The sequence below is a fragment of the Typopeltis vanoorti genome, chromosome 20 (genome assembly GCF_054136105.1).
Source record: "Typopeltis vanoorti isolate ZY-2024b chromosome 20, IOZ_Tvanoo_1.0, whole genome shotgun sequence".
NCBI classification, from domain to species: Eukaryota; Metazoa; Arthropoda; class Arachnida; order Uropygi; family Thelyphonidae; genus Typopeltis; species Typopeltis vanoorti.
Genome location: NC_143568.1, coordinates 102,756,789 through 102,776,217, shown reverse-complemented (window position 1 = coordinate 102,776,217; position 19,429 = coordinate 102,756,789). Strand labels below are relative to the sequence as shown.

The 19,429-nt window shown below is 36.9% G+C and overlaps 1 protein-coding gene across 5 annotated transcripts in view; it reads left to right on the top strand.

The window, feature by feature from the left end:
* LOC150095730 (P2X purinoceptor 4-like) overlaps positions 1 to 19,429 on the top strand; it is a 173,643-nt gene that overhangs the window by 92,163 nt on the left and 62,051 nt on the right. For 4 of the 5 annotated variants that reach the window (XM_090410355.1, XM_090410353.1, XM_090410354.1 and 1 more), the window contains exons 6-7: positions 7,548 to 7,637; positions 15,386 to 15,524. In XM_090410355.1, coding sequence (XP_090266481.1) covers positions 7,548 to 7,637; positions 15,386 to 15,524 — 229 coding nt within the window. The remainder of the gene's footprint in view (positions 1 to 7,547; positions 7,638 to 15,385; positions 15,525 to 19,429) is intronic. The other variant, XM_090410352.1, reaches the window with a different exon arrangement.

Below are 19,429 nucleotides of genomic sequence, written 5' to 3'. Positions count from 1 at the left end.
ACAGCAAACGTTTAAACTCGGCAGCCCGTTTCTTAATTGTCAAAAATGAAGGAGAAGAGTGCCCATAAACTTTTATGAACTTCAAATGAATTTCATTTGGCATTAAACCTTCTTTTACAAAGAATTTTATAACCGCACGATTTCAGACAGCTGTATAAAACAAATTGCTTGATAGAATGACTTGCAATTTCAGATGGATGCTTATGACAGATGTACCAACTTAGAAAAAAATCTCTTGTCAATAATGTTGCCATCTATGGTCGAGGCTGAGAACTTTTCAGACCACCCTTGTGTATCCTAGATGAGTCTTTGACTCCATGAGGTCTTGTTTAATAATAATAATAATAATAATATATAACCTTTTAAATTATTTAAGAAAATTGAGGATAACAATTTCCCAAACTTTTCAAATAGAAAGGTAGTCATTACAATTTAAGTTATGCTGATTCTGTAACACCACATCTCAAAAGCAGATATCTGTTTCTTATCTGACTTCTTTAGGTTCCAAGTCTCGCATCCATAAGTCACTGTTGGAAAAACAACTGCATCCAAAATTCTCAACTTTGTTTCCACGGAGATAGATCCATCCTTCCAGATTTTAGACAGGTTTCTGACTGTTGTTTTAGCCATTCCTAACCTTTTTCTGACATCTTCTGAACAGCAATTCTTCACATTAATAATGGATCCCAGCTACTCAAACTTGCTGACTTCCTCAATTCTTTCTCCATTAAGGTATACACTTGTTTCTCAAGAGCTTCTCTGTTTGTATTTCCTTTGAGAACCATAATCTTTGTCTTGCTAGGATTGAGTTGAAGTCCTCTGTTATTACTGATCTTGTTAACTTTATCAAGAATTAGTCCTATGTCTTCCATGTTAATTAGTCTGGTACAGCAAACGTTTAAACTCGGCAGCCCGTTTCTTAATTGTCAAAAATGAAGGAGAAGAGTGCCCATAAACTTTTATGAACTTCAAATGAATTTCATTTGGCATTAAACCTTCTTTTACAAAGAATTTTATAACCGCACGATTTCAGACAGCTGTATAAAACAAATTGCTTGATAGAATGACTTGCAATTTCAGATGGATGCTTATGACAGATGTACCAACTTAGAAAAAAATCTCTTGTCAATAATGTTGCCATCTATGGTCGAGGCTGAGAACTTTTCAGACCACCCTTGTGTATCCTAGATGAGTCTTTGACTCCATGAGGTCTTGTTTAAGAATAATAATAATAATAATATATAACCTTTTAAATTATTTAAGAAAATTGAGGATAACAATTTCCCAAACTTTTCAAATAGAAAGGTAGTCATTACAATTTAAGTTATGCTGATTCTGTAACACCACATCTCAAAAGCAGATATCTGTTTCTTATCTGACTTCTTTAGGTTCCAAGTCTCGCATCCATAAGTCACTGTTGGAAAAACAACTGCATCCAAAATTCTCAACTTTGTTTCCACGGAGATAGATCCATCCTTCCAGATTTTAGACAGGTTTCTGACTGTTGTTTTAGCCATTCCTAACCTTTTTCTGACATCTTCTGAACAGCAATTCTTCACATTAATAATGGATCCCAGCTACTCAAACTTGCTGACTTCCTCAATTCTTTCTCCATTAAGGTATACACTTGTTTCTCAAGAGCTTCTCTGTTTGTATTTCCTTTGAGAACCATAATCTTTGTCTTGCTAGGATTGAGTTGAAGTCCTCTGTTATTACTGATCTTGTTAACTTTATCAAGAATTAGTCCTATGTCTTCCATGTTAATTAGTCTGGTACAGCAAACGTTTAAACTCGGCAGCCCGTTTCTTAATTGTCAAAAATGAAGGAGAAGAGTGCCCATAAACTTTTATGAACTTCAAATGAATTTCATTTGGCATTAAACCTTCTTTTACAAAGAATTTTATAACCGCACGATTTCAGACAGCTGTATAAAACAAATTGCTTGATAGAATGACTTGCAATTTCAGATGGATGCTTATGACAGATGTACCAACTTAGAAAAAAATCTCTTGTCAATAATGTTGCCATCTATGGTCGAGGCTGAGAACTTTTCAGACCACCCTTGTGTATCCTAGATGAGTCTTTGACTCCATGAGGTCTTGTTTAAGAATAATAATAATAATAATAATAATATATAACCTTTTAAATTATTTAAGAAAATTGAGGATAACAATTTCCCAAACTTTTCAAATAGAAAGGTAGTCATTACAATTTAAGTTATGCTGATTCTGTAACACCACATCTCAAAAGCAGATATCTGTTTCTTATCTGACTTCTTTAGGTTCCAAGTCTCGCATCCATAAGTCACTGTTGGAAAAACAACTGCATCCAAAATTCTCAACTTTGTTTCCACGGAGATAGATCCATCCTTCCAGATTTTAGACAGGTTTCTGACTGTTGTTTTAGCCATTCCTAACCTTTTTCTGACATCTTCTGAACAGCAATTCTTCACATTAATAATGGATCCCAGCTACTCAAACTTGCTGACTTCCTCAATTCTTTCTCCATTAAGGTATACACTTGTTTCTCAAGAGCTTCTCTGTTTGTATTTCCTTTGAGAACCATAATCTTTGTCTTGCTAGGATTGAGTTGAAGTCCTCTGTTATTACTGATCTTGTTAACTTTATCAAGAATTAGTCCTATGTCTTCCATGTTAATTAGTCTGGTACAGCAAACGTTTAAACTCGGCAGCCCGTTTCTTAATTGTCAAAAATGAAGGAGAAGAGTGCCCATAAACTTTTATGAACTTCAAATGAATTTCATTTGGCATTAAACCTTCTTTTACAAAGAATTTTATAACCGCACGATTTCAGACAGCTGTATAAAACAAATTGCTTGATAGAATGACTTGCAATTTCAGATGGATGCTTATGACAGATGTACCAACTTAGAAAAAAATCTCTTGTCAATAATGTTGCCATCTATGGTCGAGGCTGAGAACTTTTCAGACCACCCTTGTGTATCCTAGATGAGTCTTTGACTCCATGAGGTCTTGTTTAAGAATAATAATAATAATAATATATAACCTTTTAAATTATTTAAGAAAATTGAGGATAACAATTTCCCAAACTTTTCAAATAGAAAAGTAGTCATTACAATTTAAGTTATGCTGATTAAGTAAAACTTCAGTGCTTTGAATAAATCTTAATTCTCAGCCTATCTAAACTTTTTCTCTGGCTATCTGGGTATATTCACTGTTCAAAAAATTAATATCTTCTCCTTCCCTCTCACAACAGAACAGTATGGTATACCACTTATTACAATAAACAACTTTTTGGTTTTGATCACATTTTTAGATGACATTTTTTCTATTTGCATTGGTACTGAATTGTAGCTCCTTTCCTTTCCACATAAAGTTAATAGTCTCCATCATTAAATGAAATGTATTCTAGAGAAAATCATCAGGAGTAAGATATTTATCAGTTGCTAGATTCCTATTTTGTCTGCACAGCATTCATCTCAAAAAATGAGGCATTATGAAATCCTTGGTATCTAGAGCACATAAAATTTGTTCTGCTGAAGTATCTCTTCATCAGGAATTGGAAACTATTAAGCAAAACTTCTATTAAACATTTCCTCAGCATTCTCTAAGAGAAGAAGAATACAAAAATCCTATTCCTTATACTGAAGGCATTTCTGAACATGTGACAAAGATTTTGAAAAAAATTCTAAACGTATCAATGAAATCCACAATCTCTGTCTTTCTCTAAAAGACAAACTGCCATCTTTGTTACTACTGTGCTTACAAAGTGTCTTTATCAAGGGGGGGGGGGGCTTTTTCCAATATGATAGTGTACAGCATTTACAGAAATGTACAGGCACTGTAAATATTCACTGTCCAAAAAATTAATATCTTCTATTTACCTCCCACAACAGAACTGATACAGTTCTGTTGTGGGAGGGAATTAGTGGTATACAATAAACATCTTTTTGGTTTTGATCAGCAATGGTTTCTGTATCTTCTCACCTCCTGCTTAATTTTAATAGTTGGTTATACATACCCATAAGGATATGTGCTTTGCATTATGGGATATAGTTCGTCCACCATTTCTAGATCCCTTCTTGGCTTGATGCCAAGAATAGTCAATTCATGCTGAAGGGGAGAAAGAAATGAAGGACGTACGAATTGGTCGCCAACATGCGAAATCATGTGCTTTCTTGTCTGTCGCTGTACTAGTACTAGCTTGATTTTTGTTGTTCTCTTTTTTGCATTATTTTTTTATTATTAATTTGTATGATGGATCCAGTACAGTCAACAAGTTCTATTGTTACACGTTTCAGTAGCTCTTGCAAAAGAATATTGAATAATGTGCTGACATTCTGCGAAAAGGAATCGTCAGAAGGCCGTCTTCTTGTTCCCTTTTCTCAAGTCATAAAACGTGCAAGTGCAATTGCGGGCGTATCGGAATCGACTGTTAAAAGAATTTGTAGGGAATCAAAAGGTGAAGGTAAGCCAAAATTTAAATCTCCTAAAAAAAAAAGCTCCAGAGAAAGAAACCATCGAAACCGTAGCTTTGAATGATTTTGATGTAGACGTTATAAGAAGAGCTATTCACGAATTTTACGTGGTCGAGAAAAGAGTGCCAACTGTTCCGAAATTGATTCCTGTGCTTAAAGAAAAAATTAATTTTCCTTGGAAAAGAGAAACTTTAAGGAAAATACTTCATGAAATTGGATTTTGTTTTAAAAAGTCCCCGAATAAAAGGAAACTTATCATGAAGTGAAGTGACATTGTTTTATGTAGAATGCAATATTTGCACGTATTAACACTCTACGTACATTTTTCCAACTGTTATACAAGCAAAATAGTTACACTTTAAAAACAGCAATGTTCGTAAAAGAAAAGCTAAATTTTCCGACCTGTAATAATAAACAAACTGAGTTTGTTTATTATTACATCCCAGAAGACAGACTGATCGGAATGGATTCTCCTTTTTCTGACATGCGCAGAAGTGTCGAGGGACCTCAAATCGGTGGGCGAACTATACTAAGGCAAGTGATGTGAAGTGATTAGCTTCTATATATGAATTGTCCAGGCCTGAAAATACTTCAGGCGCAAACCTTGTTTGCTTACACTTGGATAAACTTGCATTAGTTTATACGGGAATTATGATGAATGAAGTGGAGGTGAATAGTCTATTACAGAACATTAATGTGAATACATCTGTGGGATTGGATGGTATACCTCCACGGGTCTTGCATGAAGCGGCTAATGAATTATCAGTGCCCTTGACCATTTTGTTTAATCTGAGTCTCGGGTCTGGCTTAGTCCCGAAGGCGTGGAAAGAGGGGAAAATAGTTTCACTGCATAAAGGAGGATCCAAGACTATGGTTGCAAATTACCGACCGATCAGCATATCAGGAGTCATTGTCAAGGTCTTGGAGAAAGTAGTCAAGGGAAAAATACAGGAATGGATTGATGAAAATGAGATACTGTACAGAGGACAGCATGGCTTTGTGAAGGGTAGATCATGCCTCAGTAACTTGCTCAAGTTTTATAACAAGGTGACGGCTGAACTGGATAAGGGAAATGGGTTTACAGTGATACTGCTGGACCTGGCAAAGGCGTTTGACAGGATACCACATGGAATTCTAATCCGTAAACTACAACATATGGGGATGGATATAGGATTGGTGAGATAGATAGGAGGGTGGTTGATGGAGAGATATCAGAGAGTAGTTTATTCAGGAGTAGAGTCCAAAAGACGGCTTGTGACTAGTGGTGTGCCACAGGGTTCTGTTCTTGGACCACTGCTGTTTAATCTGTTCATTAACGATATAGGGAAGGGTCTAAGTGGGACAGTTCATTTGTTCGCTGATGATGCAAAGTTGGGTAGGGCGATAGTGAACGCAGAAGATGTCTAAGTCTTGCAAGATGACTTAGATAGATTGGAGTTCTGGACTAAGGAGAATGGATGTCAATTTAATGTGACAAAATGTAAGGTTATGCATTTCGGAGTGAAAAGATTAGCAGCAGTATACCACATTGGTGGAACTGTACTCCAAGAGATTGATGAGGCCAGGGACTTGGGAGTGTTGGTGGATAGGGAGATGAAGTTTAGGGGGCACATTGCGAAAGTAGCTAAATCAGCTCATCAACTCACTTGGTTGTTGAAAAATACCTTGACGAGCAGAGAAAAGCAAGTTATTGTACCTCTGTACCGAGCCCTGATAAGACCTCATCTCGACTACTGTGCCCAGATTTGGTCACCTCAGTTCCTTCTTGATGGGGAGGAGGTGGAGAGGATCCAGAGGCGAGTGACTAAGATGATAGCAGGTCTATGGAATGAACCATATGAGAACAGGTTGAAGATTTGTGGGTTGCAGAAACTAGTTGATAGGCAGAAAAGGGGAGATATGATTGAGACATTCAAATTGCTAAAAGGATTCTATAGGATTAATTCAGATGATATTTTTGAGATCAGGACTGGTGGTGGGAGAACTAGGGGACACCCATGGAAGCTGGGAAAGAGCGTGGTTAGCAGGGGTGTTAGAGCTGGGTTCTTTACTTTTAGAGTGGTAAATGAGTGGAATAAGCTGCCAGAGTCTGTTGTGGGTGCTATGACAGTGAGCAAGTTCAAGGCAAGGTATAATAGATACTGTGAGAATGTTGAACAGTTGTGTGAACATGATGTTTAGGGCCTCCCTCGATGAGTCTATGGACTACTGGAGTAGCCCGTAGTAATAATAATAATAATAAAGGATTAAACCAAGTATATAATTTCTTGGTAGCTTTAATTTATAATATAACCAAGTAGAAAAACTTCCAACAACTATCTCTAATCCAGAGTATTTCAATAATAAGGTGTGACACCTTTTTGCTACTCGTATATGAAAATATGACTTTGGCATTAATTCAACCTTAGTATTGCTTCTGGGTCTGGCTCCCACTGATGATGAGACCTAAATAAAGGTCGAAACTGCTTGGTGGTGGGGTGAGCCTGCCATTGAGTAAAGCCAAATGCTAAGAGTTCTCAGTGACAGGTGATACTGTTACTGAGGGGAACAATGCTGAGTTTTGATCCTTTGGGGTGCTCATTTTTGGGTGATCCAGGAGATATCATGTTTTTGGAAAGGTAACTTCGCACTTAATACAGTGAAACCAGTCTGGGTAGTGACCCTTCCCATAATTCATAGCACTATACATATCCATAAGAATATGTGCTTTGCATTATGGGATACTAAAACAAGTGATGTGAAGTCATTAGCTTCTATATAAGAGTTGCCCAAGTCCTGAAAATACTTCAGGTGCAAACTTTGTTTTCTTACACATGGATAATGGATTAAACCAAGTATATAATTTCTTGGTATCTTTAATTTATTCTATGGTATGATAGGGCAATTACATTAAAAAAAAATAAGAAATTGTTAGTCAGTATAATTGTTATTAAATAAGTTTTTAAATCACTTTTTTAATTAAATAATTAAAAAGTGTTATTGTTTGGCATAAAATATAAAGTATTAATTAAATTTATATAACTATATGCAGAACTGCTGAAAAACACTTTGCAAATTTATTTTAAAATATTTTTCGTCTTTATTTTTAGTAAAGCACAACGACCATTGCTTTCTGAAACCAAAAATTTTACACTCATGATAAAAAATTTTGTTGATTTTCCAGACTTCAAAATTAGGAGGTAAGATTATAGTTTATATCTGAACTTAAACATTAAGTGCTTAATAATTCACCCTTCCATTTTGGTAGCTTATTTAAAGATACATGAATTAGATATATACGAATTTATATAAGGATATCTTGCTACACAAGATATCCTTATATAAATGCATTGGGTTTTATTTTTATGCTATATAAGTTGATTTAACACTCCGTTGAAAGTGGTGATTTTTATCTGTTATTTTGTTTTTTTTATTAGAAGGATTATTATTATTTTTTAAATGTATTACTGCTGATTTTCATGTGTTCCTGATATTTTGTTTAAATACTGTAATATTAGAAAAAAAAAAAGAGCAATTTGAAAACCGTAATGGATGTTAAAAGGGACGAAAGTGAGGCGAGAGTGGCGGAAAGAAACAAAATTGAGAGAACAAATAAAACTAGAAATGGCGTGATGCAGAAATCGAAAGTGAAAAAAATCGAATGAAAGAATGATAGCGAAAGTTGGATGCATGTTGGACCGAAAGTACGGAAACAAAGAAGGATGAATGAGAGTGAAAGTGAGAAGAGGGGGTCGAGAGTTAGAAAGATTTAATGATAGAGAAAATGTGCCACGAGATTCGGAAGTTGAATTGGATTGGATGAGGAAAGAAATGAAATGGATGTGGAATGAAATTAAGAAATTTCAGGTCAAAACTATTAAAATAAATCATGATGGCATGAAAGAGTTAACAAAAGATGAGCAAGTGGCGTTGTATGACGACTCCATTATTAAAGGTGTGCTAGAGATAGAATGCACAAGGTATGTTTTCCAGGCAGTAAAATGAGTAGAGTGATTGAGGCATTGGATATGAGGCGGGAGCAAGCAAAAGAGTTAATAGTATTAATTGGTACAAATGGGTTGAGAGAGGACAAAGAGCGTGTCAAAATGGATATGAGGAGGCTGCTTGGAAGAATAAAAGAGAATAGTGTGACAGGAAGGGTAGTCAGTGTGTTGCCTATGACTGTGGTGAAATGAGGCAGAGAGCAAGGATTATGAATGATATGCTGGCTGAAATGTGTGAGGAGATGGGAGTACAGTTTGTTAATGTGTGGAATGAGTTTGAGGGACGAAGTGAGCTGTATGGGAGCGATGAACTGCATTTGAGTGGTTATGGTGTGAGTCGCTTGGAGAGACTGCTGCTGGAAGGTAGAAAATTGAATAGAGAGAATGAATCAGATCAAGAGGGGAGTGATGTGGAAGAGCAGGAGAGTAAGACAGGAGAGATTGAAGAAGTGGATATGAATGGGGAAGTGAGTGGTATGAATATAGAAAATGAGAGAATGGGTGTGGAAGAGGAGCAGGGAAATGGGGAGGCTCAGGGTGGACAGGGGTACACAGCGTGAGAAAGGTGGATGCTCCAAGAGGAGGTGAGAGCATGTGTAGGCAGGAAAGGAATGGGATGACCAGGAATCAAGAGGAAACAGTTGGAGTTCAAAAGGGTTCTAAAATCAAGAAGCAGAAAGGGAAATGGCCCCAATCTAGCATGGAGTGAGATCACATCGAGTGATTGGTATCAGTGGAACTAGCTGTAGATCCAGAAATGAGCTGTTGTGTTTGTATACCAATGCTAGAAGTATAAGAAACAAGGCAGATGAAATGGTTGCACTAATTGCATCTGTTCACCCAAAGATTGTCGGAATAAGTGAAGGGGGAGGGGGAGTGCTATTGATGATAGAAAAAGAGTTATGTCCATACAAAGTAGAGATGCAAGACGGAAATAGTGCCAGTGGTTTTGAGGCAGTATGGTGTGAGATAGAGGTGAATGGAATCAAATACTTTTGGTGGGATGTTGTTATAGACCAGGTAATGTGGACAGTGGTGATAGTGAAATGTATAGTCAAATTAGCCAAGCAAATAAGAAAAGGGTGATCATTATGGGTGATTTTAATTATGGCAATATAGACTGGAATGATGAGATAGCAACTGGAACTAAAGAAAATGAGTTTCTTGAGTTTTTGAGGGATAACTACCTCAGACAGTATGTAACAGAGGGCACACGAGGATTAAGGGTCTTGGATTTGGTCATCTCATCAGTGGATGTAATTATAAATGAGGTGTCAAATCATCCACCAATTGGTGAGAGTGACCATGAGGTGTTTACCTGGGTGGTTGCCAGCCTGTGAGAAAAGGGTATATGTGGAACTACAAGGGGGGGGTGATTATGAAGAGCTCAGGAGACAGCTTGCAGGTGTAGCATTGAATGAGGAGTTAGCTGGAAAAGAGATCAATGCAGCTTGGGGAATTTTTAAAAACTATCTAGCAGATGCAATGTCTGAATGTATTCCAAGGGTGAGAAGGTTAAATAAGGTAGGTGTGAGATGGATGAATAAAGAGATTAAGCATGCGATACAGAGAAAAAAGGCATTGTGGAGGCAGCATAATAGAAGTGGAAGTAACCAATTTCATGAGGTCTACAAAGACCAAGCAAGGAGGATGACTTGGTTGGCGAGAGCAGCTAAAGAGAGGTATGAACAGCAGTTAGCTAATGAAGCCAGAAAGAATCCTAGGGAGTTCTTTCGATACGTAGCCAGCAAAAGAAAGAATGATTATGGAAGGATGACATTGATTGGAGAAAATGGTATAAAGACAGCTGTAGCAGAATGTGTGGTGGAGATACTTAATGAGCAGTTCATAAAGTTCTTTCAATCTTGTGAATGTGACTTCATGGAGAGATTGAGAGCAGTTGATGATGGGGAGGAGAGACTGACTGTAAGTGAGCAAGAGGTGTTTGGGGAGTTGAGTAAACTAGATGAAAATACGGCTGTGGGACTTGATGATATATCACTGTGTATTCTGAAGGAAAGTGCCAGAGAGTTGACACCTGCCTTGACATATTTTTTTAATACGAGTCTTGCACTTGGTCACGTTCCTAAGGAGTGGAAGGAGGGCAAGATTGTGCCACTTCATAAAGGAGGTGATCAAACTCAAGCATCAAACTATAGGCCTATCTGTGTGTCAGGTGTTGTGGTCAAGTTGTTGGAGAAGCTTGTGAGAACTAGGATCCAGAGTTGGGTAGACAACAATGGTATAATCTTTGATGGACAGCATGGATTTGCTAAAGGAAGGTCATGTTTTAGTAATCTATTTACTTATTACAATAAAGTGACTGCTTCCTTGGACAGAGGAGAAGGATACACAGTAATATACTTGGATTTCGCAAAAGCTTTCAATAGAGTACCTCATGATAAGTTGACAGTCAAACTAGAGCAGATGGGGTTGGATATTAGATTAGTGCATTGGATTGGAGACTGGCTATCCAATAGGTATCAACAAGTTGTGTTTTGGGGGTGCGATATCCAGGAAAAGGAAAGTCATTAGTGGAGTGCCTCAGGGGTTTGTTTTAGGGCCATTACTATTTAACTTGTATATTAATGATGTTGACGAAGATTTGGATGGAGATATTCAGTTGTTTGCAGATGATGCAAAGTTGGGACGAACCATAAAGAGTAGTGAAGATGTTGTGGCCTTACAAGAAGACTTGAATAAATTGAGTAATTGGGCAAGCAAATGGGGATGTGAGTTCAATGTTGCAAAATGTAAGGTTTTAAAATTTGGAAAACAAAGATGGGATGCAGAATTTATGCTTGGTGAGAATATACAGGGTGTTCGGGATAAATTTGACAGTTTCGTAAGGAAAAAGAAAATCTTCTTTGTATCTATTAAATTTAATGAATTGACAAAAAAACATTACAGGCAGAGTTAATTACAATACTATCAACAAGATTTACTCAAAATAACCACCATTAGCATCGATCACAGCTTCAATTCTGCTTCGGAAACCTCGAACAAGCTGATGCTACAGTCTCCCTGGGAAGGGCCGCAAAAACTGTTTTAATTTTATCCATTAACTGGGCTTTTGTATTACTGGAAGTGCGATTGGTGTCTTTTTCAACTGCGCCCCATACAAAATAATCCATGGGGTTAAGGTCTGGGGAGTTTGGAGGCCAAACATTTGGACTGGTGAAGTCGTAGAAATTTTCAGACAACCATTTTTGACTTTTCCCAGAGGTGTGGCAAGGGGCCGAATCCTGCTGCCATACATACGGCCTACCATTGGCTACCCTTGTTATCCAGGGCTTGACTACAGTTAGCAACTCCACGAACAAAGCCCGAATTCCAATGCCAGGGTTCTTCAACACCTGTTCCTGCAGATTTGCGAGGAATTCTGCTGTACGAACGCAATCAGATCGTCTGCTAGGGATCTTTCTTCTTGCTACATCCTCGTAGTCACCATTGCAAGTCTCTAGTTCATGCCTGATTGTTTTTACTGTATTCAGGGAGCATTGGGCAGCAGTCGTAATATCCTTATTTTGATGGCGGGCACGAATCATCATGATACAAGTTATTCTCTTCCATGATTCAGGTGGGTTCCAGCTATCCATCCTTTCTGACATCTTGTATATGAATGAAGAAGGGTCCAAACTTTTAAATGAAGAGAAGTGTGTGTTAATACATGTAACTTACGGAAAAATATAATTAATTATAAATATGTCAAATTTATCCCGAACACCCTGTATTGTTGGAGGCAAAGGAAATAAGAGATCTCAGGGTAATAGTGGATAAGGATCTAAAATTTAGGGGACACATCGCCAGAATTGTGAAGACAACACAAATTGTTCTGGGAATGATGCGGAGGACACTGACGTGTAGAAGTAGGGAGATTCTTATTCCATTGTATAAGGCTTTGATTAGACCACATACATGGACTATTGTGCCCACATTTGGTCACCGGGTTTTCAGGAGGATGAAGAGATGTTGGAAAGGGTCCAAAGGCAACTGACTTAGGTAGTTTCATACCTCTGGAATGTTCAGTATGAGGAAAGACTGAGAAGATGTAATTTGCAGAGTCTGGTGGAGAGGAGGAAGAGGGAAGATATGATAGTGACCCTACAAGTTGGTATGGGGTTGTTATAAGATCAGTGGTGGAGAAGTTCTACAGAGAACAGTGGGAGAACCAGAGGTCATCCCTGGAAACTGTATAAAGAGAGTGTGAGTAGGGGAGTGAGAAGCAGGTTTTTTTCGTGCAGAGTTGTGAATGATTGGAATGCCTTGCCTGAGAGTGTAGTGTCTGCAAGAAATTTAAGTATGTTTAAAACTCGGTATGATGAGATGTGTGTGTGATAAAAGGACCTCCCAGATGAGTCTTTGACTCCATGAGGTCTTGGGGTAATAATAATAATAATAAAGTAACATGAGAGGGCATCCATGGAAGTTGAGAATGAATGCAAAGGTGAGAGCTAGATTTTACTCCCATAGAACTGTGCATGATTAGAATGGTTTGCTTTTGGAGATGATGAGTGGAGATAGTGGATACGTTTTCAAGAAGAGGTATGACGGTTAGTGCTGGTGATATGTTGCCTTTCTCGATAAATTAAATCTTAAATAATTAATTGAAATAATAATTCAGTTTATTTTGAATAGTATAACAGTGTTATCTGTCATACTTTTCTTCAAAAATGCCTTTGGATCACCGATAGTCTTCAACCAGCCATTAACGTTGGCTAACGGAGATTAACTGGCGATCGATCTTCAAAATTTAGTACTAAACAGGCTCATCTAATTAAGTTTACAAAACTTATATTCATAACTGCTGAAAAACACTTTGCAAATTTATTTTAAAATATTTCTCATCTTTATTTTCAGTAAAACACAGTGACCATTGCTTCTTGAGATGCACTAGAAATTTCAATCTCCAAACCATTCTTCAATGGAGCTCAGATAACCTTGTCTACTTCAATGCCTTCAAAACACCATTCTGCCTTATTTTCCATAAAGAAAGAACTAAATTCTCCAAGTCTGACAACACCCAAATCTCCAGACAAGATTACTCTCCTTGGGATAATGCTGACATCAAGCCTCTCATGGCATAAACACATTACCTCTAAAAAAAATTAGGATTCCTCTTTCACTGAAGGCATTGAACAAAAGAAGAATCCTTATACTTTAATAGCTGTTCAGAGATAAAATCAGAAATCCATCCATCCATCGAGTACTGCTCACACATCTGGGGCATTGTCCCACAGAGCTCTCTAAAAATATTTGAGGCAATATAAAAATATAAAAAAGAGCAGTCAGACTGGATTAATGACTCATCTCTTGCCAACTTGCTCCAACCACTCTTGCACAAGCACTTAGTATCTACTGTATGCATCATCTATAAATATTTCCATATTAAATGTTTATCAGAACTAACCTCAATAATTTCCCCCACCCATTTCAAGTCCACTGAAATGCATGAAGCTGCCATCCAATATTCCTACACAGTCCAACTCCATACCCATAGAACAAGTTTATTTTTCTCCTCCTTCATTCTTGCTGCTGCTGCTGCTAGGCCAACCTGTGTCTGAAGTTGTTGTTAAGGTGTTAGAGAAGTTGGTAAGGACCAGATTAACAAATGGATTGATAATGACAGTATTCTTTATGATGGTCAGCAGCATGGGTTTGTTGGGGGGGGTGATGCATTAGCATCTGCTTACAACAAGGTGACAAATTCACTGGATAAACGAGATACATATACAGTAGTATACCTCGATTTTTCAAAGGCTTTTGACAGACTGCCACTTAACAAGCTGGTAGCTAAATTGAAACAGATAGGATTAGATAACAGACTAGTGAGTTTGTGAGTTTAATAACTGATTACCTATCAGATAGATATCAGGATTGTGTGTGGATGAGTGATATCCCAAAAGAAGGTAGGTCACTAAAGGAGTGCTCTGGCGATCTGTTTTGGAACCATTATTGTTTAACTTGTAAATTAATGGGATTGGGACTGGCTTACCTGAAATGTGCAGCTGTTTGCCAATGATGCAATGTTGGGAAAAACTATGAGAAGTAGGGCAGATGTTGCCTTACATGAAAATCTCAGACTGCGCAAGTTAGGCAAATGAGTGGAACTATTAGTTTAATGTTGCAAAATGCAAGGCCTTGAAATTTTGTAGGCAAGATGAGGATGCAGAGTATACAATTAATGAGAAGATTTTGAAGGAGGGTGGAAGAGATGAGAGATCTGGCAGTGATGGCAGACAGTGACTTGAAATTTATGGGTAACATTGCTAAAATTGTAAGAACATTCCAACAAATTATGGCAATAATGAAGAGGATATTGACATGCAGAAGCAAAGAGATTTTGGTTCCTTTGTATAAGGCTTTGATCAGGACTATTGTGCATAGATTTGATCACCTGGTTTTCAAAGGATATGGATGTATCGGAGAGGATCCAGAGAAGGTTAAGTAAGTCAGTGTCATGTCTATGAAATTGTCAGACAGAAGAGATTGTGGGAATGTAAGTTGCAGAGCCTTGTGAATAAGATGGAGAGATGATATGATTGAGACATATAAATTTGTCATAGATTGTTATCAGATTAATGTGGAGATTTTTCATGAGTACAGGGAGACAAGAGTAAAACAAGAGGCTAACCCTGGAAGCTGTATAAGGAAGGTGTAAGCAGGGAGTGAGAAGCATGCTTTCTTCATGGAGAGTGATTGGTGAGTGGAATGCATTGCCTGAGAGTGTGGTGAGTGTGGAAACTGTGAATGAGTTTCTAATTCATGGTTTGATATTTTTTTGCACGAGAGAGTATGGACCTCCCTCAATGAATCCTTGGACTCCATGGAAATCAGATTTTAATAATAATAATAATGTTTTGTAACTAACTGTTGTGTTTATTCCATTTTATTGAGACAATATATAATACCATCAAAATGCTATCAATTTTTTTATCCTGCAGACGAAACATCCTTCAGAAGAATCATAACTATTTAGAGAATTGTATTTATCATCCTAAAAATGATCCTGCGTGTCCAATTTTTGTTTTGGGCGATATAGTTAAATTGGCTGGTGAAAATTATGAGGAAATGGCAATTAAGGTAAGATTTTAATTTTGATAATGCATATATTATATTGCATATTGAATAGCTCATTTGATAGTGACAATGTCCTTTGGAAGATTTTTGTTTTAATCCTATCTAAGACATGAAGAACCTTCTGTGAGGGTTTTACAACTGAAAATGAGTTAGCCACTCCCAAATGGAAGTGGCACAGTTTACTCCCGAGAAACTGGTTTGTTATCTCATAAACTGGGCAAGCTGACCAGAGATAGATGCACTGACAGATCAGAGTGTGCAGGTTAGATAAACCAACCTGTGATAATAATAATAATAATTTGGTTTATATGAAGCTTAGTTAACTGTAGGTTGTTCAGTCAAACACATTAAGAAAATAATGTGAAATGAGATGTTTTGCAAATCAATGTTGAAAACTATCACACTTCTTAAACCTAAACTTACTAGCTACAACTTCTTTTAGTAGATAGATGATTTTTCATTGCATTGCATCAAATCACTACCTTACTTATCAGGGGTCTGAATTGATCGTATTTTAGATCAGAGTTGCATAGTCATTCTCACCAATGCGATGCAATATTATGCAGGCCTGGTTGGCCGAGTGGTTAGCGTATCTGCTCTCCAGCCAAAAAGCTGTGGGTTCGAATCCCGCTGTGGGCATGGATGTTTATGATTGTCTGTGAAAATGCTAGTGATGGTGGGTAGTAGATGCCTTTGGTGTACATGATGAAGGTAGTTGCAGTTGGTGGAGTGGTGGACACAGAGAGTTGTAGAGGAGGTGCCCATCCTCAATGAGTCTTTGGACTCCCTATAGGAGTTACATGATAATAATAATAATAATTATGATTATTATTATTTCATTTATGGCTGCTTGATGCTATAAATGCTATGAGAATGCCAAGGGATTCTCATAGCATTTATAGCAATTCTCAATACTCTCTTATGACTTCTACATTTTCCATGGTTGTATTATTGTTTCAGTCTTCTGATTCAAACATTTGCATTGAACATATCAAGGAAGCAATTCATGTTGATAAGAAATCTTTCTTGCATATTCAACTTTAAATTTTTGTCCCTGATTTCAGCTTTGGTTCTGCAAGAAGTGTTGTACAGGCTGGAACTTCACCATATATCCAACATGCAATATATAGAATAGGAATGATTTTGAAGCATCTTGAAAATTATTCCTGTTCATTGGCAACCTCATACAGTAGTGAACAAATTAATTTGAACAAGCTGAATTTCATCCAGTTTTTGGTTTCGGTTTGGTTTTAGTTTCAGTTTACTATTTTTGGTTTTTTTTTAGTTCACTATTTTGGTTGAGTGCTGCATGTTTTAACTGTCTCTACTATGTTTATTAATAGTGTTGTGCATTTTTAACAGTGTAAACAAGTCGACAACATTCGTAGTGTTTTATTAATTTTGTGTAGCTATAAAATGGATACATCTCCAAGAAAGCATTCAGAAATATGTACTTTTTCTCAGCACATATCCATGACTCAAAGACAAATTACCAATGAGTGTGGTGTTGGTTTGGGTACTGTTAATGCGATTTTAAAGAGGTTTAGGGAAATACCTTTTACATTTTTGAAAATTATGGAGACAACTACCATGTTTAAGTAAAACTTTAGTTTAATATAACTAAACTTTACATTCAACGTTTCGACCTTTATATCAAGATCATCTTCTGCAGCATATGCACTATATACAGAGAACAAACTACACTACAATCTATCTGGTTTGTTAAAGTTACTGACCAACCATTACAACAATTGTTGGCCTGACCTCTAGTGAAAAAAAAAAAAAATAGAATATACATCAATGCTAGAGTCCTATTATTAATATTATCTGTTGGTTGTAGAATTACATTGGGAACAACAACAAGTCTATGTGTGTATATATATATATATATACACACATATATTTACAATATGATTATACATGTACATTCCAACCAGTTGGTATGGAATGGTTTCTAATACTAACTAGAAGTTGGCTAGAGTCCTGACTTATGTATTATGTAGGCTGAATGAGTGCCATCCAAATTCTTGGAATGTTCATGCCACCATTGTTGTTGATATTTGGGTGGTTTATCAGAATTTTGCAGGCTTCCTTAAATTTCCTTTCATATCAGGTTTTTGTATGGTGTAAAGAGTGGATGCTTTTCCAGTCGATTTGGTGTAAGGTGTTGAGCACTTGATCTGAGAGGCCTGCTTCACCAAAATAGTTATATTTAATGTGTCTTATGTGTTCTTTCTTATGTATAGGGATTATACGTCCTGTTTCACCAATATATGGTAAGTTACAGGTGCAGGGGATGCAATAGACTCCAGGATGTGCCAAGGGGAGGAGAGGATCCTTAGAGGAGTTGAATATGGTTTTAAGTTTAGTAGGTGGCATTGAGGTTATATTGGTGTAGGATTCTGTTGATTTTTTCCGATAACCCTTTAATGTATGGGATGGCTATGGTTTTACTGTAATCTAGATTCTTTTTTGTTGATGTTTTATGGAGTATTTTATTGATAGCCATTATTTATGAATGTGTTGTTGATGATTTTAAGTTCTTGCTTCAGGACTTGCTGGTTAGAGCAAATTGTTAAGGCCCTGTTTATAAGGGTGTTAATGACCATATTTTTGTGATGGGTGGTGGTATGAATTAGCATGTATGTATTGACCCATGTGTGTTCGTTTTTGGTAGACCATGAAGGATAGACTGCCTGAGGGAAGACGTGTGAACTTTCCTAGACGTGTGTCTAGGAAAGTTCTGATTTTCAATTTCGATGGTAAATTGTATGCGTTCATGTTGTTTGTTCAGGGGGCTAAGGAATGTGTTTAACGTTTGCCGCCCATGCGGCCAGATAGTGAACACATTGTCAATGTATCTAAGCCATATAGTAGGTTTTAGAGTGGCAGAATCAAGAGCCCTTTCCTCAAAAGTTTCCATGTAAAAGTTAGCGATTGGGGGGGGGGGATAGTGGTGAGCCCATTGATGTGCCTTCTTTTTGTAGGTAAAATTTGTTTTGCCACACGAAGTAACCGGACTGTAGTACGTGGGCAAAGAGGGCCGTAATGTCAGGCGGAAATTTGTTCTGTAGTAAGAGAATTGTGTCATTGATGGGGACATTTGTGAAAAGGACAGAAACATCAAAACTGACTAATAAGTCGTCTTTGTCGAGTGTTATGTTTTTAATTTTGTTTATAAAGTGTTGTATGTTCTTTATGTAGGAAGAGGAATGACCTACCAACTCCTTGAGTGTCGATGCTAATTTCTTGGCGCTCAACACCTTACACCAAATTGACTGGAAAAGCACCCACTCTTTACATCATACAAAAACCTGGTATGAAAGGAAATTTAAGGAGGCCTGCGAAATTCTAATAAACCACCCAAATATCAACAACAATGGCGATATGAACATTCCAAGAATCTGGATGGCACACATTCAGCCCACATAATACATAAGATCCAGCATAAGTCAGGCCTCTAGCCAACTTCTAGCTAGTATTAGAAACCATTCCATACCAACTGGTTGGAATGTACATGTATAATCATATTGTAAATATATGTATATAAATATATAGTTTTTTTTACAATTGGGTTTTTTTTACAATTGGGTAATGTATATTAGGGTTACTAAGCCATTTTATAAACTTAGTTATTTTACTCCTAATCCCAAGTATGCAAACAATTAAGTTTGTGCCTGAAACAAAGTTCAAGTCTAAAGATAGTACATGTTTCAGGTGCAAACTTAATTGTTTGCATACTTGGGATTAGGAGTAAAATAACTAAGTTTATAAAATGGCTTAGTAACCCTAATATATATATATATATATATATATATATATACATGTAGAAAGTAATTTACCTTGGGTATAATAAATGTTAAAGATACCAAGCTATTTTAAACCTGGTTTTACTCCATTTCCCAAGT